This window comes from Haliotis rufescens, unplaced genomic scaffold, assembly GCF_023055435.1.
Source record: "Haliotis rufescens isolate VD_foot unplaced genomic scaffold, xgHalRufe1.0.p SCAF_4, whole genome shotgun sequence".
In the NCBI taxonomy this organism is placed as follows: Eukaryota; Metazoa; Mollusca; class Gastropoda; order Lepetellida; family Haliotidae; genus Haliotis; species Haliotis rufescens.
In genome coordinates this window covers 44,558,242-44,584,973 of record NW_025964112.1, presented here as the reverse complement: position 1 = coordinate 44,584,973, position 26,732 = coordinate 44,558,242, and the positions used below count along the sequence as shown (strand labels likewise).

The following is a 26,732-nucleotide window of genomic DNA, read 5'->3' as shown; positions in this document are numbered from 1 at the left end:
AATGCAGTTATGACTAATAAATCATTAATAGCCCCAAAAACGAAATGCTTTAATATTTATCCCAAGAAAAAAAGTAGAATATATTTTGAATTTTTCACAATCTATAATAGATATTGGGAACGATACGTTTAGTGCAGACTTGAATAGGTCCAATCTCATTAAAATCAGACCTTTGGTTCTCGCTACCGCTAAACAAAGATCTGAGGACATCCCATTACAGGTCACGTCAGACCGACCTTGTGCGAACTTTGACCAACCAATAGCATGACCAATCAAGAGGCAGCTTTCTCGTGCTTTACGGCACTAATTTCAAATTGGCGACTATGCTTCGGAACATATTTTGACAAATTCTCGATTACAAATTTGAAACCTAAACGAAAGAACATTCTGGAATGGCTAATACATGGTCTAGATTGTATGGATTCAGTCGTTAAACCTGTAACTATCGTTAGTAATACCCTGTGTTAAAGATTTCGAGGTTGTATGATTAGAAATCACATTCCGACTGTCGCTTTCATGATCTGGTAAGCAACGCTCTCATTGGTCGGATGAAAGGTTGTTCTGACGTGACCCCTATTGGGATGTCTTCAGATCTTTGTTTAGCGGTAGCAAAGACGTATGTATGTACGTCCGTGGCGGTAGCGAGAACTAAGGTCTGATTTTAATGAGATTGGAATAGGCCCTACAAAAGTATCGGGTTATATCTTTGTCTTGGTGCCTGAAACCATGGTACTATGGACGCCGTGCTTTATGTAGATCATGTTTCTAATATAATACTGTTCAAAGAGGGTCTGGATGAAGGGGAATACATATCAGTGAAATTTGGAGCCTTCAGTCAGTTGTCAGTATTTTTTCAGCTTAGTTTGTGAAACAAACACACAAATAGCAGACAAGCTGACCAGTTGAATCTGAAGGGGCTACTAATTTTAGTTTGTTATAACCGTAGTTCGTTATAAGCATATATACAGCATATATACAGCAAATGGCCAGGACTGAAAAATAAGTTAGTTATATTGGTCAGTTCTTTATAAGCGTGTTCGTTATAAACATAGTTTACTGTAGTTATATACGCCTTTTATGAGATTATGGTTACAGTAAACAGTAAAGTTTGTAATTACGCAAAGCAGTTCTTTATTGACGTTTTATAGTAATCTTTTATGATGAAAATTTGACTTATCTCATGTTGACGATAGTATTTTTAGTTGTATTGCTTTAACATTATACCCCTTCCTGACCCTATTGGTGTTAAACCAAAATCACTCACTCACTCTGATGCGGTGTTTTAATTTCCTTATTTTAGCTTGTGGAGGAACCTTCTTTGGAGACACAGGGATGTTCACATCACCCGGGTACCCGTCTACGTACCCAAACAACATCCTGTGCAACTACACCATTGTTGGAGATCCAGGGAAATACCTCTCTCTCACATTTGACAGCTCTCTCTTCCGACTTGAAGGACGTAAGTGGCCCATGACTTCCTGGTCAGTGGAATGTAGGACCTCTGTGGGCATTTCCATGAAAAATGGGTCCTATGTCTAGTGTAAAGTGTGACTGAGAATGTCCGCTAGTGGGATCACTGTACAACCTGAGCTGTCATGTATGGGGTGTTGTGACGAAAAAATATTGTCATGTCAGAATGTTGATTGGTTCACGTGATCTTGAGGGAAATATATTCCCGAGCAGGAGAATAAATCCCTTTTACCCTACCATGAAGAAAACACATGGATTTCTGCACATAGATTTCTGAGTGGGACAATAAATCTCTAACACCCTGCCAAGTAGCAAAAGGCTACACGTTGTTCACATGTCAGTGAAAGTCATGTGACAAGGTAATATCAGCTCAATAAAACGAAACCCATGTAAGAATTCATGTATAAACCTTGCTTTCGCTGGGGAAATATGAGAATTCTGACACTCATTTTGTAAAAACATGCTCGTATAATAATCTTTCTATGATACATGCTCACCCTGTTTTAAAATCATTTCAACTTAGCGATACCATTTGTTCATTTCAGCAACATCTTGTCGGTACGACTCTGTTACTGTCTACTCTGGCAATGACACCAGTGGTAATCGTCTCGGACGTTTCTGTGGCACCACAGCTCCTCAAACTATCACAGCTCTGGGAGGAATGTACCTTCAGTTCGTCACTGATGGGAGTATAGTTTACGAAGGCTTTAAAGTTAATTATGTTGCTGAAGGTAAGCAAACGTCTTCATCCATATAAAAAATTTGTTGATGAACTTTGAGAATATATGTGTGCTATAGTGGATGCAATTTATGGATAACAACTTCTTCTTTTTTTCACCTTTTACGCTAATTGGGACATTTCGAGATGGATCCTTCTACCGTTGTCAAGGACCATCAATGTCATTTTAAGTCTGACCTTTCATACATTACTTTCAGAATGTGGTGGTATTTTCAACAATGCGTACGGTACCTTCAGCACCCTGGCCCACCCCAACAACTACCTCAACAACCACAACTGCACTTGGATCATCAACGTGGCCGCAAACAGGATTGTGGAGCTGAAGTATGTACAGTAACTGTACAGTCGAACTTCGTGGTGTCCCAAACTCATTGTCCAGTCCCTGCAAATCCTTCTATTTTTATCATCATTTCGACTGCATGTTGACTTGAACTCATTTGGGAGTTGAAAGTATCCAAATTAAGCATAAAATTACTCAAATGATTCATAACATGACGTTTGGTTTTCAGAAATTCACTTTGTTGGTTGTCTCGAACCCTGGATAACTCTAACTTGTTAGGTCCCTCTGAGTTTGAAATAAAGAGGTTCGACTGCATGTGATAAATGAACTCTTGATATACAGCATAACACTTTAGGCAGACGGCATTGTTTGTTTGTTGTTTAAGCCGCACTCAGCAATATTCCAGCTATATGACTGCTGTCTGTATATAATCGAGTCTGGACCAGACAATCCAGTGATTGACATCATGAGCGTCGATCAAAGCAATTGGGATACGATGACATGCATGAACCAAGTCAGTGAGCCTGACCACCTGATCCCATTTATAATCACCTCTTACGACAAGCATGGGTTGCTGAAGACCTATTCTAACCCGGATCTTCACGGGTGCATGAACACAACCCTGATCTTCATGGGTCCAGATGGCATTGTAGGATGTGTGTGAGATGTATCATCATTCCTCCATCCATCTTCCATATATTACGCGACCAATTTGCAGTGTAGTTGCAATTCAGAACCAACCAATCAAGACAAGGCCTGACTCCAGCATGAGGGAAACCTGCCTCCCCACAGATCAATCAGCACGTAGATACATTGCATGTTCCTGGCACAGTTGTATAGACTCAATATCATTTAGGCATTTAACATTACAGTAAACCATGTTTAGAACAAACACGCTTATAATGAACTGACGGATATAACGAACTGGTTTTTTGGTCCTGGCCATTTGCTGTATATATAATGTATATATGCCCATAACGAACTACGATTAAGACAAACTTAAATAAGTGGTCCCTTTGAGTTCATTGTAACTGTAGTTTACTGTGTGTGGTTTCAGAGTGGTATATGTTATTGCGTATTCAATGCCTGGGCATTTCATTTGTTTATCAATGGGCGGTGGGGTAGTGTAGTGGTTAAAGTGTTCACTTGTCACACCATAGGCCTGGGTTCGATTCCCCACATGGGTACAATGTGTGAAGCCCATTTCTTGTGTCCACTGCCGTGAAATTGCTGGAATATTGCTAAAAGCGACTTAAAACCATATTCACTCACACACTAATGTAGTATCCCTTTTGCCAAGCCGAAGGTTATGATTTATCCAAATTTTGGATTGAGCAAAAATGATACTTTTCTAGAAAAGTGTTCATACAAGGTTAAAAGTCCAACAGATTTCTAGGATCCAATCCAATTTAAGTATGTTTTTAATTTAATCAGATTGCAGCACAGACTCCTGTCCCATAGTTATGTTCGAGTGTTGAAATAACCACTGTTCAGAGGTCCCAATTATGGATTTGTTCAGAGCTGATGAGAATTTTTTTAAATTGACAAATGTCAGATTTACTCCTTTCTTTTTTTAAAAGACTTGCTCTGATTTCAGATTTACAAGATTTGAGCTGGAGGCTCATTCACGGTGCAGGTTTGATTATGTAGAAGTACGAGACGGTAACAGCTCCAGCTCTCCTCTCATTGGTCGATACTGTGGCACCACCTCACCAAATTTCATTCGATCAACTGGTCGCCAGATGTTTGTTAATTTCATCACAGATTCATCTGTTACAAGAGATGGTTTCTCTGCCGCCTACAGACAGACATTTGGTAAACTATATTATTTTAACAAATTATTGACTGAGATATGCACATCAAGCCATATGATCAAACCTTGTGACATATTAAGCCTCATGACATTTGAAGCCATCAGACATATAAGCCTTGTGACATCTGAAACCATCAGACATATTAAGCCTCATGACATTTGAAACCACCAGACATATTAAGCCTTATGACATTTGAAACCACCAGACATATAAGCCTCATGACATCTGAAACCACCAGACATATAAGCCTCATGACATTTGAAACCACCAGACATATAAGCCTCATGACATTTGAAACCACCAGACATATAAGCCTTGTGACATCTGAAACCACCAGACATACAAGCCTCATGACATTTGAAACCATCAGACATATACGCCTCATGACATCTGAAACCATCAGACATATACGCCTCATGACATCTGAAACCATCAGACATATAAGCCTCATGACATCTGAAACCATCAGACATATAAGCCTCATGACATTTGAAACCATCAGACATATACGCCTCATGACATCTGAAACCATCAGACATATACGCCTCATGACATCTGAAACCATCAGACATATAAGCCTCATGACATCTGAAACCATCAGACATATACGCCTCATGACATTTGAAACCACCAGACATATTAAGCCTCATGACATTTGAAACCACCAGACATATAAGCCTTGTGACATCTGAAACCACCAGACATACAAGCCTCATGACATTTGAAACCATCAGACATATACGCCTCATGACATCTGAAACCATCAGACATATACGCCTCAAGACATCTGAAACCATCAGACATATAAGCCTCATGACATCTGAAACCATCAGACATATACGCCTCATGACATTTGAAACCACCAGACATATTAAGCCTCATGACATTTGAAACCACCAGACATATAAGCCTCATGACATCTGAAACCACCAGACATATAAGCCTTGTGACATTTGAAACCACCAGACATATAAGCCTCATGACATCTGAAACCACCAGACATATAAGCCTTGTGACATCTGAAACCACCAGACATATAAGCCTCATGACATCTGAAACCACCAGACATATTAAGCCTCATGACATTTGAAACCATCAGACATATTAAGCCTTATGACTTATCAAGCACTGAGCCTCAAGACAAATGTGTCGTGTTTACCGGTAAGTACAGTGAGTGTGCTTAGTTTGGTGCAGCTTTGAACAGCACTCCAGTGTCAAATTAATTCAAACAGCGTGTAAATTTTTACCAACTCAGTGAAACCCACAAGCTTGGTACATGTATATAAGAAACATGACTTGCCTTGTAACATTCTTCCCATCACATGCTACTGTCTGTCTGACTAATTGTAAGTGTGACTTTCTGCCACCCAACACCACATAGAATATTCAGCCACCAAATGTCGGTATCATTAAAATGTTTGTGAAAAGTGTCTTCCAAAACAGATAAACAAAAAACATTGAAAGACTGTTTAACCAAGTAATTGATCACTAGCTGATGTATCGATAATGTCAATACATGTAATAAGTCATTTAGACAGTAGTACATTTGAACATGTGTTGATCATGTTGATGATATAAATGCACAGTGAGTAGTGGCTCTTTTTCCGTTAAAAAGTAGAATATTACATGTTTATTTGCAATGGCATTGTCAGTGAACGTATGAAGGAATTTAAGGAATGAACAGCATAAAATTATGAATATTTCATTTTTAATGATTTTATTACAATGTACCTGTTTTGTTATCTGTCAAGTAGATTGTCTATCACGAACATTGATTATACTTAATTTTGTTTATCCAATATAATCATACCATACCATATCAGATTAATGGGACTTGACTGTATATTGTTCATCTGTATGTATATGACTGTATATGCAATAAATTTAGAAGGCTTTAAACAACATTCACACTCTCACTTCATTCAAAAGTTTCCAAGACAAAAACATATTGTTTACTTGTTTTCTATTTTTGTTGTCATAGGTGTTCAACAGGGATGTGGAGGTTTCCTCAACAACACCGCTGGTGGAACCGTCACCTCTGTGGACATTGACAACAACGGCCTGTATGAGAATGACCTGAACTGTGCTTGGACCATCATGATGCCAGACAACAAACTGGCTACTTTCAACATCACCAGGATGGACATAGAGACAGGCTCCGCTTGTAGTTATGACGCTCTTAAGGTGATTCTTCAAGCTCATAACTTTGGGACTACCAAATCTCTTTTTTTTAATTTGTGGATTATTTTGGGGAAGGCTGCAGTATTTGGATCCCTAAACTGGAAGGAGCATTTATCGTATTTATGGAAGTTCAGGAATCAAACATGTTCAATGCATGTGTGTTAGTTATTTACAGTTGAAGCGAGGAGATTTTAAGGGGGCCATTTTTATTTCCTTATGCTGACGTCATATTTCTTTTCAAAAGCTTGGGACAGTGGTGGATATTAATACAAAACTAGATCCTTCTATTATCGTTTTTTTAAAGGCCCAGTAAACTAATGTAGTGATTGCATTTTTGTTGCAAGTATCAATTTGCCTTGATACATTTAGTGAATTTCCGAGAGAATAAAATTCATGATATTCATAGAAAGTATTTAAATGTCAAAGTGAAATTGTTGAAATCACACACTCGGTACTCGGCTTTCAAAACAAACCTATAAAATCAGCCAGTTTAAGGCCACGACAAATCGATTGATCGATTAAGCCCTGGAGGTTTCCCATTTTTATCAACTTGTTTTGATATATTTGATATCAAAAGACACTCGGGTGAGATTCTCTATTTATCACACTTTTAGCGCCAACTAGTAATTCATGTCCATTTGGGAACTTCTTCAAACAGTTTCTGAACTTTCATCTGTTTCAAACAGTTTATCTGAAATGTGGCAATAATTGAAATATATAGAATCTCACCCGTGTGTCTTTTGATATCAAATATATCAACACGAGTTGATAAAAATGGGAAAACTCAACTCGTGGTAATATATTTGATATCAAAAGACTCTCGGGTGAGATTTTATTTATCATCCAACATCATTCTTCCACCTTTTTTCAGTTTGTAGACAGTAATAAGCAGTGTCTTAAGTGTAAAAAGTACTGCTGACAGCTTCAGTAGCAGAGCCATTAGTGATTTCATTAGATTGTGACGTCATGGTAACCAATGACATCACAATGGTCTGCAAAGCATTGTGATGCTGCAGCGATATCTACAGATCTCTCCCAAAGCGATATCTCCTGTGGGAGCCAGTTTTTGGTGATAACTCATAGTGGACAAGATATGTACATTGCTACATGTGATTATCATGTTTTGACCGTTTCTTTCCTTTAGATATATGATGGAATCAGCACCCAAGACCCGCTGATTGGAACATACTGTGGCAGCGCCCCTCCCCCAATCATCAAAGGTTTATCCAATGCCCTCTATGTTACGTTCACGACAGACAGTAGCGTAACACGTCCTGGCTTCACTGCCACCTACGGACAAGAAAACGGTAAGTCTTTGTTGCTTCAATCTCATTAAATCAGATCTTAGTTCTCGCTGCCGCTAAACAAAGATCTGAGGACATCCCATTACGGGTCACGTCAGACCGACCTTTAGCGAACTCTGACCGACCAATGGAATTACTGACAAGAAGTTGATATAAGAAAGGCAGAAGGCAGCCTTCTTGTGCTTTACGGCACTAATTTCAAATTGGCGACTACGCTTCGAAACATATTTTGACAAATTCTCGCTTAAAAAATTGAAACCTGAACAAAAGAACATTCTGGAATGGCTAATATATGATCTAGATTGTATAGATTCAGTTGTTAAGCCCATAACTATCGTTCGGAATACCCCGTTTTAAAGTTTTCGAGGCTGCATGATTAGAAATCACATTCCGACTGTCACTTTCATGATCTGGTAAGCGACGCTCTGATTGGTCGGATGAAAGGTCGTTCTGACATGAACCCTAATGGGATGTCCTCAGATCTTTGTTTAGCGGTAGCGAGAACTAAGATCTGATTTTAATGAGATTGTTGTTGCTTCGTAGTTATAGGACATTTTCTACATGGACACCATGTGCCGGGAGAGTGGGAGGTCAGTGGTTCAATCCCCGGCCGCGTCTTACCAAAAGATGTTTAAAGATGGTACAGTAGAACATGGATATAACGAACTACAAAGGACCGGAGAAATCAGTTTGTTATATAAGTTTTCGCTCGGAAACGTCCACCACCTTGCCTAAAGCAAAACACAAAACACATACACATTTATACACGTTTATACACATTTATACACGTTTCCTCCCGCATCTACCGGTGATTCAGTTAAAAAGTACCCAATGATACAACTTCAAAACATTTTGATCCAATTGTAGGATCAATGTTTGTTTTACAGACAAGATTGGTCCAAATTACATGGACAGGTAAGATTAACAAGATGCAAGTTTAACAAGGTCGAATTGTCACCAGTGATTGTGTTGATTGATTCACTACTGACTGCATACAGCCAATTGTCAGTGACACGTGACCCTAAGTGAGATTTCTCAGTTCGCTATACATGTCACTAATTAGTGGTATTTGGGCTTGTCAGTGATCAGATAACAGTTCGCTATATCCATTAGTTTGCTGTAGAGAGTTCGTTATGTATGTAAATTTTATATGATAATATATAGGAGATAAATCAGGGATTTTTTATCAGTTCGTTGTATCCATTTGTTCGCTCCATCCGTGTTCGTTATATCCGTGTTCTGCTGTACTTGTTGTTACCTTGCCTGGCACTCACCGTTAAGGGTATAGACAAGGACTGGTCGGCTTGGAGTCAAATAACTGTGTCTCAGTGGGGTATCTATGTTCAATGCAACAGGGCTTCTCAGTGGACTAGCACTATAAAACTGCATATGAGTACATGTACACACACAAACATGGAAACACGTCGCTATACAAGTGCAATATGAATGCGACATTAGACCTCATTTTGCTTCACCTCACTGAATAACTTCTATACATCATTAGTGGCCCTGTTTCTCAAAGTGATCGTAGCACTACAACTGTCATAAGTGTATGTTAATTGTGGCTGTTACGTGTCATAGTGCTTTGACCGCTTTATGGAGCGCTGGGCCCACTTGCACAAAGCGATCTTAGTGCTACGACTATTGTAAGCCTATGTTAAAGTATGGGAGTTACGATCATCTTAGCACTAAGATCGCTTTGTGCAAATGAGCCCTGAATTTGTCAAGCTAAATGGTCTTGAACATCAGAGACCAAATGTCGAGGGGCCTACATACCCGGTAAGCAGTCACTCTAGTTTCACATGTAACAACTATATCATTACGACAAGGGACTATTGTGAAATATGCTCATTAGACAGTAAGATCTATTATTGTGCCTGCTAGCAGTCTATCAGTGGGGTAACTCAAATCGGGAACAGGGTCATTTGACACATGACAAGCTCAGGGATGTATCCAGTATTCCAAACTTGGCCATCTTCTTGAAGCAAGGGACTTAACTGACTGTAAAGTCCTACTGTAAAGTCCAGTTTGCACTCTTGACAAACTAGGCTTGAAATTGTGGCTCGATCATAGCACCACCAGTGGCAATTACGAGTTATGTCCCTGCTATTGACCAATCAGATTCCACCTCTCATATCACTATTTGCAACAAACAAAATGGCAGCGCCCAGTCAGACGATCTGATCGATTATCAAGATCTATATTGCAATAAAATGGGTCTTACTTCACGAAGTGCATCAAATCATGTTACCATGAAACTTGTTAGTCCTGCCAAAATATAACTCCATAAATCCAGCCAAGTTCGGCATGGGTGGAAACTGGACTTTTACTGTCAGTTAACTCCCTTGCCTCAGGAAGATGTTGGCAGGCAAACTGGTAAAAACTCTTTTTAAAATTGGGATTTTTGTTCAAAGTTAGGAGGTAGTTTAGCATTGCATTCAATACTGTAAAACTATGTAGGCTCAATTTATGGATAACAATTCTTTAATTACTGTAAAATGCTGTTGATGGTGTTAATTGCCACGTCTCCATGTAGAAGACAGGTATTACTTAGAAGTTGACGGATGACAAAGTAGACACAATTTATGGATATGACTTCTTTAATTACTGCCTTTTACAGTAATTAAAGAAGTTGTTATCCTTTAATTGTGTCTAATTTGTTATCCGTCAACTTCTAAGTAATGCCTATCAAACAATTCACTGTAAAACTACATACGAAAGCCTTTTCGATCCTTTTTGTTGGTCCTGTTATCAGTGAAATACAAGTCAGTCATACAAAGCCACATAACATTGGTAATTACTATATCTACATGAACATGAAGTGGGAAATTTGTAAGTACAATCTGGGAATTTGTAATGATATTAGTTGCAGATTTGGGTCCAATAAATCATGCAAGCAAGTGACGTCACATGAAACACCATGTTATGATGCAGATCAGCTTGTGTGGGATTTTAGACAACAGTGACTGGTCAATCAGATAGCTAGATTCTGTAATGATTAACCTGTTACTGAGGCTGTTTTTTTACACACCTGTGGTTGAGAATACCAATTTAAAATAGCTGTGTGAGAACAAATTCCAGGTCCGTGATTGGCTAAGGTGATGACCTAAGGTCAAATTATGACAGACTACTTACCTGATTGTAATTCATTGATAATACACTCATGTTTCAGTCACCCTTTTCATGAGTTTTCAATAAATGTTCTTTGATCTTGTCTAGTTTTCATAATCATCATCGCCTTGATAATCCACAGATATGCCTGAAACATTGGAGGGTCACAGTAGGAATCATGATTGAAATTATCTCTTTTGTAGCATTGTGTGGTGGCGCCTTGACAGCAACAAACTCGCCCCAGACTATCATGTCGCCCAACTATCCAAATTCTGCTGGCCAGGCCGTCAGATGTCGCTGGGTCATCGACTCCTCATCCAGTAACAAGCAAGTGCGACTTCAGCTCAATGGTATCAGCCTCGTACAGGATTCCAGCTGTTCCCAGGAATACATTGAATTCAGAGATGTACCAGTGGTGAGGATACTCGGAAACTAATGATGCACCTCTAAAAAAAAGATACAAATTTATGGATAAAAACTTCTGGTTTATTGCATATAGCAATGTTTCAATGTAGATTACACCGTTTTCCACTCCAACTTGGTAACAGTGTAAGAATCTACCAATCTCAAAACATTGCCAAATGCAATAACGAGAAGTTGTTATTCGTAAAGTTGTATTTTGTATTTTTTTATCACAAACTCCTGGAAGCTAGTCAAACAGTTATGCACCTCTTGTTGTATATTTACGAAATTCACTTCAATAGTATTTGTGTTTATGGAGACCTAAACGTAACAAACTGAAATTGTGTTAGTAATGACTTACAAAAAAATACTTTTACAAACTAACCTGACCATGTTAGTCTAGGTGGTTTACTTGTGTATTTAAACTTTCTTGTCATGATGATTTGCAGGCCCCAAGTGGTAGGAATGTACATTATTGTGGATCAGCTGTCCCTGCCACATTTGACTCCGCTGGGCAGGTTGTACAAGTGAACTATGTCATCCCGGATGGATCACGCAGTCGTGGATTCAGTCTGACCTATCAGATTGCCTGTGAGTCGATATAATCATGTGTCATTGAATACAGGGGAGATTGCCTGTGAGTAGAGATTAATGTGTCATTGAATACAGGGGAGATTGCCTGTGAGTCGATATTAATGTGTCATTGAATACAAGGGAGATTGCCTGTGAGTCGATATTAATGTGTCATTGAATACAGGGGAGATTGCCTGTGAGTCGGTATTAATGAGTTATTGAATACAGGGGAGATTGCCTGTGAGTAGAGATTAATGTGTCATTGAATACAGGGGAGATTGCCTGTGAGTAGAATGTGTTAATGAATACCGGGGAGATTGCCTGTGAGTAAAGTATAATGTGATACTCAATACAGGGGAGATTGCCTGTGAGTAGAATGTGTTAATGAATACAGGGGAGATTGCCACTGAGCTGATTATCATTCAGCTGACACACTGTGCTATAACTGGAAAACTGTTCAAAGCGGCGTTATACCCCCCAACTCACTCACTCTCTCACTCATCTCAAAGCCATCAACACTGAAGCCATCTCAGGAATATATTTGCCTTGCAGCATGTGACAGAAACGTGACAGGATCCAGTGGCCGTATTGTTAGCCCCGGATGGCCCGGGAACTATCCCCGCAATGCTAACTGTGACATACAACTCACCACCCCTCCAGGCACAACAATAGCTCTCTACTTCACATCCATGAACATAGAGTTCCACACAAGATGTGTATTTGACTACCTGGAGGTAAGATACTCAATGACCTCCTGTAACTCATGCATGTTGATCTGTCTGGTTACAATAGGAGGTCCCTTGTACACAAGTTATGCCTCAGTCACATTTGCTCTACGGCTAGAATACAGCGGCCGTAGCCCCCCGAAATTGAGAGATACCTGTGGCGGCCGCAGAGGATCTGCGGTGGCCTCAGGGTCGCCCTAGGACGTATCCCTATTTTTTACAGGCCGTAGGGGTCGCCGTGGGATTATAGCGCGGAGTTATAACTTTTTTATTTCTAGGTTCGCCGTAGCAATTAGACAATTAGACACGCCGTAGCCATGCCGTAGAGTGGTTCCATGGCGTAAGGTGGCCTTGCGTTTGCCATGCAGCTGTCGTGTGTAACGGCAGCGTCAGTCTGGCTGCACGGTTGCCGTATGGTTTCCCTGCAGCTGCCTTGTGGGCGGCTTGCGGCTACCTTGTGTCTGCCCTGGTATTTGTCAAAAACCTACATCTGCCGCAGGGATGCCTTAAGGTGACCATGCGGCAAATGTGACCGAGGCTTTATTGGTCTCTAGTTGGGTATTCCTCATTGGGACAGATCTCTAGGACTCTAGGTTTGTCTCATTGTTATTTCCCAGCAGAATAGGTCCCCAGGGACCCTTATTCATCATATATAATATGACCCTATATCTATCCATTATATATACATAATATGACCCTATATCTATCCAACATATATTTCAATGTCCAATTAAAGTGATGAAATCACACACTCCGTAATTGGCTTACAAAACAAACCTATTTGGGTGTGGCCTAAAGCTACCGACAACTGTTATCATTGTCTGTTACGTTTGCAGCGTTTGTCATTATCATGAATGTTAGCCGTTATACATATACTGTTTCTGATATTTCTGTTAATCCTACAAAAATATCAACATTGTATGCGTTTTTGAATGTGGGAAACGACCCTTGATCTTGACGGTCGATAACTAGTGCTGGCTAAAAAGATCGATAATCGTAATTAAGGTCGATGGGAAGAAATAATAACTATTATAAATGGATATGAAATTGTTGTCACCGATAATAACTTACATAGACTTTTGTGATGAAATAAAGTTTGGATTTACTGTAACAGACTTGGCATTGTCAACTACCGTATTCGTCCCAATAAGCGCCCATGTCCCAATAAGCCCCCCCCCCCTTTTCCCGGATGCCCAAGTAAGATTTACTCACCTGTTTTTTACATATGGTCAAGAATCTTTTGTAGTCGGTTAATGAGGAGATGTTCACCAGTAAAACGTAAGTAACAGTTTATCTCTAGCCCCACAGCAACAGAAGAATATCGATAGGCTTACTGATGAATTTACGCCAATTTGACTCTGAATTGGTCCCAATAAGCGCCCACCCCTTCTGTCTTTATTGTAAGCGCCCTGGGCGCTTATTGGGTCGAATACGGTATGTCAATTGTCGAGGACGGAAAGCAAGTTTTTGTTATATCTCAAATGTCCACCAAATAATCGATGTATAAATGTGTCATTGCAATATTTTAATTTCTTTTGGGACTTTCTTGCATATGAGATTTTTGTCTCATGAAGGGAAGAAAAACAGATTTTGAGATGGCATTTTCAATACATTTAACATAGATTTCAAGTATATCTCGCTATATAGTAGAGTCTGGTATATCTCTACTTCTCTGCTCACAGCTCCATAACGGGACAAGTCTCAGTGACCCCCAAGTGTCCCGGCTCTGTGGCCAAGTCACCCCTGATCCAGTCTTTATCAATGGCAACCAGGTGTACATGAACTTCAAGACAGATTCCTCGGTCAACCATCCTGGATACGACATATCATACACATCCACTACAGAAGGTAAGGGGCAGATCATTTGATATTCTGGAGGGGCCAGGGATTTTATTGAAAAAATGATTGTCCCCCAAATTTTTCGAAAAAAAAAATTATGTTTCAGACTGTTGAGAAAAATAGAAATTGCCTGCCGCAAATTACATTGTTGCAAGGTGTTCTTCTTTTTAAAAGATCAGGATTGTAGTTTTAAATAAATAAATATCTTGTTTTGTAGCTGAAGCTGAAAAAATATATTTGGTCTCAATACAAAATCCTAGGCCCCCCAACAGAATACCAAATGGTCTGTCCCCCAGGGTCGGATACTCTGCATGTATGCACGTTAAGCACCACTTGTTTATTCTTACGTATCCCAAACTTCCATGAATCTGCTGGAAATAGCTATGTATGGGATAGATGTCACCAAAACCTGCAGATGCATTATATAACAATAGAAACATAAAACTACAATGCCATCAGTCTTGATTGTCAGGTAATACAGATTCCATTTGGCATAAAAGGCGAAATAGAGGTGAAAATTATATGGATTATCATTGATGACACCAGGTGTTCGCTGTATGTTTCTCCAAAGGAGCAATGGAAGCAGTTGTAAGGGTAGTAATCTTACCTCCAGAATGTTGAGATCTTATGGCTTCACATGATCTGGGAGGGAAATAAATTTTCGAGCTGGACTATACATGTATATCCATTATACCGTGCTACGAAGCAAAATATTGCACATTGTTCACGAGTCAATGAAAGTCACATGGCACTGCACAAGTTAACCTCCCCTCAATCGAACAGCATTCACATTTGTTGCTAACAATGGCAGATTGAAACCTGTCAGTTCATTATATCAGTATCACTTGGGGTGTAAGTGGTTTTATTTAGGACATGGTACTCTGATGTATGTAGATGTTTATACAAAAAAAATGATATTTTATCTTTATGTCTGTCTTAAGGTTTGGGATGTGGTGGCAACATTACCGGCATCAATGGCAGTCTCACCAGTCCACAATTCCCTGGCAACTTCTCCGATGTTAAGACGTGTCGCTGGCTCATCCAAGTCCCTTCAAGGCGAACTCTGACCTTGACTTTTGCGACCTTGAGCGTCCAAGGAGAGGCTCGCTGTACAGAAAACTATGTCGCAGTGTATGATGGGGACAGTGAGGGAACACAAATATTTGGACGATACTGCAATGTAAGTACTCATAAAACAAAGAGACAATATCATCTGTACACCAACCAGCAAAATAAATGAATTGTGTACATACCTTTATTTATTATTAATGTCAAAAACAAATCTAATAAACTTAGTATCATGATCAATCTCATAAAAATCAGATCTTAGTTCTCGCTATCGCTAAACAAAGATCTGAGGACATCCCATTACGGGTCACGTCAGAACGACCTTTCATCCAGCAATCAAATCGTACTGCTGTTTCAGCTGTTTCCGCCAGAGCTTGTATTTGTGATTTGAAACCTCTGATTAACCAATCAGAATTGAGTATTTTTGAAAATCATGGTAAAAGGTTATTATCTTTGAACCATGTTAGTAATAAACCCATGAATCTGACCAACACATTTCCTTCTTGCAGACTGTACCAGCACCTCTCACAGCTTCAGGAACAACCGCCTACATCAAATTTGTATCAACAGGAAGTGCTCCAGCACCTACATTCCGACTCCTGTTCTCCAGTTAAATACCAACCAGATTTGATTATTTATTATTCTTAACTCAGAATATTTTGGACTTTTTATGTATATAGATGTCCTTTTTGTGACAATTACAAAACTAGAAACTAGTAATATTGGTATTGTGATAAAGACAAGTTTAGTTCATTGCTGCATGGAGAGCAAATAATTCCAACATGTATTATAAATTGTCTAAATGATGTGTTTTTATGGGAAGTCGTAATGTATATATATATATATATATGGGTATAGGTAAATCGTTATATTCATAGGTATACTAACTAAAACAATTTTGACTACAATGAATTTTAGGATTTTTTGTAATTAACATGATTAAGGTCTCCACTGGCAAGAGCTTGCGTATAGTTAGGCTTGAAAAACAATAAAAGAATTGGTTCTCAGGCAATGACTTTTGAAAAAATAGTGGGGCAGGTGGTGCTTTTTTTTGCCTTGTTCAAATCAGTTTGTAACGAAATAAACAGTTGTGTACCATCAACCTGGGAAAGGGCCTCCATACATAAACAAGCATACAAACTCCTATTGCCGCCATGACCATAACACAAGATGCATAGTAAAGCAGTGTGCATGTAAAGGGAAGTAACTGCATGCTATATTGGATCGTATTGTTTTTAAGGTGTCCTCTCAAAACGCCTACCGGTACATGCCGAAACACCTACAGCTTATAACAACAAAGTTCAGAGTTGAATGCACACCTAATCCCCTGCCTGTTACCTTTGTCATTTTAATGGAATAACCCCAAGAATATTTATATACATTTTATTTTATTAATCATTCAGATGATAATCACAATAATCTAATTAGTTTAGAACTTATCAGTCAGATGATAATCACAATAAGTCACTAGCCAAGTTTCTAAAGATGACAAACAGCATCCAAGTATTGGATGGGTGTTTTTAATCCTTGGGCCAAATGTTCTTTTAAGTGGTACAAGCGATTCTCTACCTAAGTATAAAGATTTTTTTGTTTTGAAAATGGAAGTAAAAACGGAATGTGCTGCAGACTATGATGATGCGGTACCTGAGAACCAAGACTATTCTTTTTTAAGCCTTATCAAGATCTGCAAGTTGTGGAGTCATGTAATTATTTTCTGTTGTTTCAATATCTTCTTTTGAGGTGAATATTTTTGTAAAACTTTTGCTTAAAGATTGTGTATATATAGTATGTTTGTGGTTGAAATTGTATGTTTCATACATTTTGCAGGATGTGTTTCAAATTATTCTATGTTTTTATTTTCCACATATCATTGTATGTATCACCTGTGTAAAATCAATAAATGAGGAGCTCCAATTATTTTTGTTATATGTACATTTGGGCCACTCTTGGGACTTTTAGGGGACACGGGTGGACCAGACGTCTAAGGCGCAGCCATTCACTATGCAGAATTGCATCCCTGGGGCACACCAGAAACCTGTGTTTGTGGGTTCGAATCCAGATTTGCCCTGATTATGTTTCTAGGTTTGTCAGCACAATACCTGTGCTCGTGGGTTTCACAGAAGTGGTAAACGTCTGAGACCTGCATCACTTGGGGCTTTCCTCCCACATTAAGCCTACACACTGTGATATAACTGGAATACTGTTCAAAGCAGTGTTAACCAAACTCACTGCCACTTATGTGACTGTGAATGTTGTTTTCCCCTTTAGTCAGCAATATTGTAGGTAGATCGGGTTGGCCTGCAGATATTTGGACCAGGCATTAAACTGTGAGAAAGCAAGAGCACCGCTTCTTGGGTACAAGGACACACTTAAGAGATAAACCTTCTGTATTGTTTGATAGGCATTACTTAGAAGCTGACGGATGATGCCTATCAAACAATACAGAAGGTTTGACAACTTCTTTAATACTGTAAAGGCGATGTTTCTGTATAGATCCTTATACCGTTGTCAAGCAAGACTGAATGAGGGGCATTGTACAGAATATATATATATATAGGTGGAGGATTAACAGTAGAGGATTAACAGAATTGATACCATCCCTCTGCTATGAGTGAGTGAGTGAGTATGGTTTTACGCCGCTTTTAGCAATATTCCAGCAATATCACGGCGGGGGAACACCAGAAATGGGCTTCACACATTGTATCCATGTCGGGAATCGAACCCGGGTCTTTGGCGTGACGAGCGAACGCCCTCTGCTATGAACTCATTAAGCAATAATCACCACACCTGTGTAAACTTAGCCTGTTTAATTGGCTTCATGTCCCATTGGCTTCTTCCTATGTGTTCTCTGTCCATCATGTTGTGACAGTATTATCCTACTGTTTTCATTACTTACTCATGCGGGGGCACAGGGGGCCCAGGTGTCTAAGGCACCACGATTCGCTGTGCAGAGTTGCGTCCCTTGAGCATGCCAGAACCCTATGATTGTGGGTTTGAATCCCGGTTCACCCCGATTATGTTTCTAGTTTGTCTGCACCATACCCGTGCTGGTGGGTTTCACCAAGGTGGTAAACGTCTTAGACCTGCATCACTTCGGGCTTTCCTCCCACTTTAAGCTGACACGCTGTGATATAACTGAAATACTGTGAAAAGCCGTGTTAAACCCAACTCACTGACTCACTCATGTTATCCCACCCATGTATGCAATAGTTGTTACTGTTAATCCTCCACTGTTATCCTCCACCTACTATATATATCCTGTTCCTCATTCAGTCTTGCTTGACAACGGTATAAGGATTACCAAACACTAGGAATTAGTCCCCCCAAGCTTCCTAATATCTGCATCAAGTTGATGAGGGTTATTGGTTGAAAGAAGTGATGGTGTCCTGCCTCGTGTATGCACAGTTACATTTCCTGTGGAAGACAGGGTTTTCCTCACTAGTAGACATGTTAGCAGTGAAGAGGATGTCTGTTGAAGATTGACAGTCTAAACAGGAATTTATGGCTATGATGCGATAGACGTTGGGTATTCAAAGGAATGATGGGGTTTTACGTCGAGTTAAAAGATTATTGCACTTATATGGTGATGTTCATGCATGCATGTTCATAGCTGCCTGGACTGATGCTGGTCTTATTGTGCTAGCCCACTGAGATACCTCAAGGGATGCAACTCTGCACAGCGAACTTCTCTGCCTTAGCCGACTGGGCCACCCCTGTGCCCCTCCCTTTGATAAGAAAAATGAGTGAGTGAGTATGGTTTTACGCCGCCTTTAGCAATATTCCAGCAATATCACGGCGGGGGACACCAGAAATGGGCTTCACACATTGTACCCATGTCGGGAATCGAACCCGGGTCTTCGGCGTGATGAGCGAACGCTTTAACCACTAGGCTACCCGACCGCCCCGCTAGCCCACTGAGATACCATGTTGCAGTATATCATGGAAGCCCACTCAAACATAGTAGCCACAAGTACCATCTATTAACGTCTTGGTATAACACAACCAAGGGATCAAACCACCGACCTTCCACTCTCTGGCCAGATGCCCTATCCACTGGACCACAATGTAACTGAGGAGTGAATGTTGTTTTACGCCTGCAACATTCCAGCTGTATCATGACAGCCTGTAAATAACTGATTCAGAACCAGGTAAACCAGTCACAGAACCTAAGTGACAAACATCAGAATGACACATGCTTGTCGTAAGAGGCGACTAACAGGACCGGGTGGTCAGGCTCACTGACGCATGTCATCGTATCTCAATTGCGTGGATCGATGCTCATGATATCAATCACTGGATTGGTCCAGATTGGTTATTTACAGACCGCCATCATAGAGCTGGAATATTGCTGAGTGCGCCGTTATACAACAACCAAACAAAAAACAAGCACAATCAGAGTGTGATCACTGGTTCCAGTGTAGTTGCCTGATGTGATCAGCAATGGGGTAAAGGGACCATTCCAACCTTGTGATGACCATGGGTTATCCAGGCAACAAATGAAAGGATTCTATGTCTTCGCCCACAGGGTTGGTTTGTTGGTTTGTTGTTTAACAACGCACTCAGCAGTATTCCAGCTATATGACGGCGGTCTGTAAATAATAGAGTCTGGACCAGACAATCCAGTGATTGATATCATGAGCATCGATCCACGCAATTGGGATCGATGACATGCATCAACCAAGTCAGCGAGCCTGACCACCCGATCCCGTTTGTTGCCTTTTACGACAAGCATTGGTTGCTGAAGACCTATTCTACCCCGGATCTTTAAAGCTGCTTTTAACAGTATTCCTGTTATAACATGGCACGTGGGTTTGATATGGGAGGAACGTTTACAGATAGCACGTCTTAGACATTTGCCACCTGTGTCCCCTTTTCGTAATAGAACAGAGACACTATACCCTGGACAGTGGAAGATGCTGCATGATGAATTGTTAGCTGGCTTCCAAGTACAAGTGGGCGATGTCATGGCCTCTTTGTTTGTCGTACAGTGTCAGTAAAAATCTCCTCCAAAACCCTACACCAATGATTTGTTTGTTTGTTGTTTGAAAGCTGTAGTCCGTGAACAGCTGTTTATCTAACTTGATCAGGTGATCACACTTGAGGTATTGATTTGCTGTAGGCAGTGACGAGTGAGGTGAGGTGAGGTGAGGTGAAATGGGGTTTAACGTCGCATCCAAGATTATTGCACTTATATAGCGACGTGCATGCACGTGTGTGTGTGTGGCTGCTTGTACCAGTCCGGACTAATAAGTATACTGACTCCGAGCCGACCAGTCCTTGTTTTAGCCCCTTAATGCCGAGCGCCAGACAGGGTAACTACAAGTACCATCTTTTAACGTCTTTTGGTATGACGCGGCCGGGGATCGAACCCCGGACCTTCCGCTCTCCGGGCGGACGCTCTACCACTAGACCACAGAGGCGGTAGCAGTGACGAGTGACCAGTCACAAGTCACTTACTTCAATTACCTTTGATGACTCCGATGACTCTGATGACTTAGCACAGGAATGTATCCACTCCCAGGGTTCAGATGGCAGGCACAATCAATGCTGGCTGAAGAGCTGATGTGTCTTTGGCTTCCATGATTTGTTTCTCTGACAGGAAAGTGTTTTCAGGGGTTGAATCCAACCTTCATTATCTGTGATGATGTTAAGTCATTGATGTTCAGTGTGGGTTCCTCATGTTGTTAAAAACAATGACAACCACTGTTATTTGTTTGTTTGTTGTTCTGTGACTGGTTTACCTGGTTCTGAATCAGATATTTACAGGCTGTCATGATACAGCTGGAATGTTGCAGGCGTAAAACAACATTCACTCCTCAGTTCCATTGTGGTCCAGTTGATAGGGCATCTGGCCAGAGAGCGGACGGTCGGTGGTTTGATCCCTTGGTTGAGTTATACCAAGATCTATGCATTTGGGATACGATGACATGCATCAACCAAGTCAGGGAGCCTGACCACCCGATCCTGTTAGTCACCTCTTACGACATGCATAGTCGCCTTTTACAGCGAGCATGGGTTTGCTGAAGACATGTTCTACCCCGTATCTTCACGGGTCCTACACCAATGAAGTAACATATTCCCACCAATGACTACAAAAATTGTTCACAAACTTTTCATATGACTAATGTGCAGCCATTTTGCAGATAATTAAGACAATCATGTGCATGACCTAGATACTGGGGTGGTCGTCATGGTGACGCATGGCTGGCTGGGCACATGAAGCTTTAGAAGCTGGAAAGTTTGATCAAAGAAGTTTCCTGGCAAGGGATTGAAAGAAGGAGGAATGCATAGAGTCTGATTGGGTAAGTTTAAAATTTTGACTTAATTGTACCATATAGCGGGGCCGCTGTATTCCCTTAATCTATATTGCAGTATTTAGAATTCTTTTCCAAATTGTACTTTCAATTTTTGATCATATACACAAATTCCCAAATAATTTAATTTTTTCTTTGAAATTTCTACTGAGGGAATACAAACAGCTTTGATCCAATATAGCCATCATGGCAGACATGTTGAAAACATTTTGAGGCTATAGCTCAGCCATTTTTGTTCCAAATTTAGGTGTCATGACTGTTGGGACCACCATGTCAAGTTTCAGCTTCATTGGCCACCATGACTGCCATATTAAAAAATATATTTATTATTCAGGCATTTTTGTTCAAATGTAATGTGTATGTGTAGATGATAGACTCGGTATGTGTCTCCTGTTTTTGAGATATTTTAGATTTTGACCTTGATTTGACATTTGCACTTTGACCATGCTCCAAAATATTTTCAAAATTCCTTTCCTCGCAATGCAAACATCTTCTCACTTACGTCTGGATGAGGATGCTGAGTGTTTGCATGTATGTTTCATCTTTGACACGTTTGATGTCATTATATTTGTCCAAATCTATGGAATTTAGTGTTAGCTTTAAGTCCTCAGTACTAATACAGATAAATTCTGACTTTCGTTAAGTAGTCATCCTTGAAGACAATTTTAACGGTTTACTACATATCCAGGTGACCTACAGTGCCATTGCTATGCTATATATTCTTATATTACACAACGAACAGTCGAACACATAGATACAACTTTGCTCTTTATTGATACTTTTGTTAACAACCAGGAACAATGCTGCACATGTATTTACAGGACAACCAACAACAACTGCAGCCTTTAATAAGTGATCCCTTACCCTTTGTCTCACTGAAAGCGTATACACAACAGCTCAGTACAAGCATTTGAATAACAGACTTCAACAAGGGAGACAACTGTGAAACTAATGTATACATAAAAATATCTTTGTATATCACATGGAGTCATGGAAACTTACAACAGTGGACACAAAATGTGACCAATGGCAGGACATCGTATGATCATGTGACAAATCAGACTAATATATGTATATATATAGATGTTAATGTTGCTATCATGTGACCTGTTGTTTTTTATGGGAATAAAAAAAGTTAGAATACCTTTAGTCATTAAAATATATTGAACTATAAGATACAAAAGTTTATGCTAGGAAAAAGCAAATTGATATTGAAAATTCTTTTTCAAGAAGTTCACACAGGCAGTAAATTTGTGTACCGGGTATTTTATTTTGAATTCATCTAAAATGTCATGATCTTCAAAAAAGAATTCAAAAACAAGTAACCAAGCAAACAAGTAAAAAAAGAATAGAAAACGAAACAATATAAATACAACATTAGCTTAGACATAACAGACATGAAACAAACCACCAATAAATAGGAATATTGACGTACATATACATGTATACTCAAACTAAATAACAACATACAAAAATATACAAAAAGTATAACACTTTATCATGCATACTGCTGCCAAACTGGTCTTTATATCATTGGCTCATTAAAAAAAGGTGTAAAAATTGTTGGAGGGCTTTCTGAGGCCAAACAACATTTGGTAATTCAATTGTTGTTCTTTTGATTCTAAGGTGACCAATATCGTGTTGAATACCACCCTAGCCCCGTGTCCAAAATATTTTTGTAACATTAACCGTATTCAAAAGACTTTTAACATAAAAAATTGTATCAAAACAACAATGGCACCCTATTTAGAAATCTTGTAAAGGCACAAACAACCATTTCTAAAGAATCCTATAAAAACTGTATAAAAAAACTGACACTTAATAGTTATGTTAAGTAAGGATCTTATCAATTAAGAATACAAGATTAGTTAAGTACAATGTAATTTGATGAGGAACTTATTTATGATGTCACCAGCTCTTATTACTAAGTTATTGAAGCATAGAATTTTCCTCAAAGGAAAGGGAGATAACCCCTTGTTACATGTCATTCAAAGAAACATTTTTTTTCATATTTGAACCCCACAATCACGGATATATACCATATATGTTGCTGCCAACCTACTAACATGATCTGGGCGAACAGGGATTCAAACCCACGATCACAGGTTTCTGGCATTCTCAAGGGATGCAACTCTGCACAGCGAACTTCTCTGCCTTAGCCGACTGGGCCACCCCTGTGCCCCTCCCTTTGATAAGAAAAATGAGTGAGTGAGTATGGTTTTACGCCGCTTTTAGCAATATTCCAGCAATATCACGGCGGGGGACACCAGAAATGGGCTTCACACATTGTACCAATGTTGGGAATCGAACCCGGGTCTTCGGCGTGACGAGCGAACGCTTTAACCACTAGGCTACCCGACCGCCCCTTGATAAGAAAAAATTGCATGGCCCCTTAATACTTAAAGGGAGATCAGGAAAATTGCAAGTCCTAAAATTCAAGTCATTCAAATATAATTTCTTTTGTAAATTTGAATTTCATGATGTAAACTGCTGGGCAAAAGAAAGAATAAACCTCACGAATACAGTATCAATGTCACTGTTACTGATTACCTACCAAAGTAATTTGAGACAGTGGGTCAGTTTCACACAGTGCACAAGCTACAGCATCTGGACCAAGACATCACACAACAGACTATGGATCCTATGGCCATGACAGATTATCTATAGTCATATGAAAAAAGGGGGGATCCTTAAACTTCTTTTGATTGGTACACGGTACAATAAAGTAGATACCTTTCTCTGTTAGCTTTAAACAAGTCAGACCATTGGATACGTCAACTTTTTTATAACTGTAAATCAAACAAGGTTATGCACCTAAATATGTATGATTTCTCTCAAAGTTACATCTGAGAAAACACATATAAACTCACACAAATACGACCGCTGTGTACCAAAAAGTACCATGTGATATCAGGCTACGCCGGTGGTATGTATATAACCTACTTTGATGGCAAGACTATAGGTTTGCGATTTGATGACATCCTTCCAATGAAAAGACTACCACCTGGGATTCAGGGTCATTTAGAGGGTATTCAGGACTAAAGCGCAAATAAATTATTATTTGGAATGCAGATTCGCCATTTTAAAAAATAATAATGGTGTACGTCAAAATGTCCTTCATATGTTATATCTTTTCTATATTTGTTTCAGTAATTTAACTTCAAGTTGCACGTCTTACTGAATGCTTCTGAGATTTGTGTTAAGCAGTATTTGGCATTCAGGGGGTGAGATGGTATTCAGGATTCCGGGGACAGGGTTGGCACCCTCACTAAAGAGTATACAGATAAGTAACTATGAGAAGCAATAAGTATCCTTTAACCATAAAAAACAGATATTCATAAAAAATATAAAACATTACAGAAAACTGCCAACTATAGATGTACAATGTTTATACAAAAATATATGAAAAGCACTTTTGTTAAACTGCAAAGATACACATGTAACTATCAAACTCCCATCTTCCCATCAAGTGAACAGACTAAAAATGTCCAGTTTCCACCCATGCTGAACTAGGTTGGAAATCTGGGCTCAATCGTAGCGCCACCAGTGGCTATTATAAGTTATGTTCATTCTATGTTCCTCCTATTGACCAATCAGATTCCACCTCTCATATCTCTTGCATTTGCTTAAAATAATATGGCTTCGCCCAGTGAAGATTGTAATAAAAAGGGTCTTACTTCACGAAGTGCATCAAATCACTTGAGCACCTTGGTTAACAACATGAAATGATTTTGAAAATATCTGTAGATGCTATGTTGTCGGTACACATGCTTTGAAAATCCTGCAATCGACTGAAATCTGCATAGCAGTTTACAAACCGGAATATCAATTTTGTTACAAGATTTTGATTTGACTATGCAGACTAGTTAGTCCAGCCAAGACATAACTCCGTAATTCAAGCCCAGTTCGGCAAGGGTGAAAACTGGACTTTTATAGTCAGTTAACTCTCTTGACTGGGGAAGATGTCAAACTCATAAAAACTACTGTACATACTTATTCAACATCATCTTGTCAAAGGTTTCACATATCATTATTTCTCAGTCCAACACATTTCAAAGTTGTCCAATGGCGGGTTATATAGAATTAATTTTGCAGCTCTCCGAGTGGACAGTTCTTGTCCTTAAGATTGTTGCTTAAGATTGCAAGTGGGTTGAATTTACCAAAAAGTTGTCTCCCTTTGACAAATGGCCACCATACATGCCATATTGAAAATTTGTCCTACAAAGGCCAAACAAGTCAGTTCATTCTCGTTTCTGTCCATTTCATTTTCTAAACACCCTGAGTAATTTGCATCTTAAATTACGGATATATTTAGGCCTACAACTGAGAAACAATGATTCACAAATCTTAAACTAGTTGCCGGTAATAATAATAATATAGTTACCAGTAAAAATAATGATGATGATGATAATAATATATTACCGTCACAATGTTGTACTTCAAGCAAGTTAAGGAAATGTATTTACCAGTACTGTTATTTTATAGAGGAAAATATAATAAAAAATATATGTATCCAATCCAGTTTTGTAAGTGTAAGAACCTGCCTATCCACAAAACACGTCGGGGGGGGAAATTAAGGTGTTGTATCAAGAAAATATTTTGATTGGCTGATGACATGAATAAACTGTCTAGCAAAATAGTGACATGAGACACAAACATTTTGTTATGATACCAATAACTGAGCCATAACATTAACGTCTTCGGCCCTGAGTGTGGCTTTTGGCCTCAGAAGATTTTAGAATACAAAACACATCTTACTTGAATACAACTGTGATACACTCACTGGGATCTACTTGTATATAAACCATCCATGTCAGAGTCTGGTCGTGTATTTTAGGGGAGGGACGGACAGTGAGATTATGTGTGTGTTTGTGCCATGAAAAAATGACATGGCAAAAGAGAGGGGTGGGGG

At 39.4% G+C, this 26,732-nt stretch overlaps 1 protein-coding gene across 2 annotated transcripts in view; it reads left to right on the top strand.

Moving 5' to 3' along the window:
• LOC124152378 (cubilin-like) overlaps window positions 1-17,420 on the top strand; it is a 90,764-nt gene extending 73,344 nt beyond the window's left edge. For both annotated transcript variants that reach the window (XM_048381943.1, XM_048381944.1), the window contains exons 57-68: window positions 1,301-1,459; window positions 2,016-2,201; window positions 2,407-2,533; window positions 4,087-4,304; window positions 6,285-6,487; window positions 7,629-7,791; window positions 11,103-11,314; window positions 11,751-11,892; window positions 12,427-12,608; window positions 14,282-14,447; window positions 15,380-15,618; window positions 16,016-17,420. In XM_048381943.1, the coding sequence (XP_048237900.1) occupies window positions 1,301-1,459; window positions 2,016-2,201; window positions 2,407-2,533; window positions 4,087-4,304; window positions 6,285-6,487; window positions 7,629-7,791; window positions 11,103-11,314; window positions 11,751-11,892; window positions 12,427-12,608; window positions 14,282-14,447; window positions 15,380-15,618; window positions 16,016-16,120 (2,102 nt within the window). In that variant the 3' untranslated portion in view covers window positions 16,121-17,420. The remainder of the gene's footprint in view (window positions 1-1,300; window positions 1,460-2,015; window positions 2,202-2,406; window positions 2,534-4,086; window positions 4,305-6,284; window positions 6,488-7,628; window positions 7,792-11,102; window positions 11,315-11,750; window positions 11,893-12,426; window positions 12,609-14,281; window positions 14,448-15,379; window positions 15,619-16,015) is intronic.
• Window positions 17,421-26,732: the final 9,312 nt, after the last annotated feature.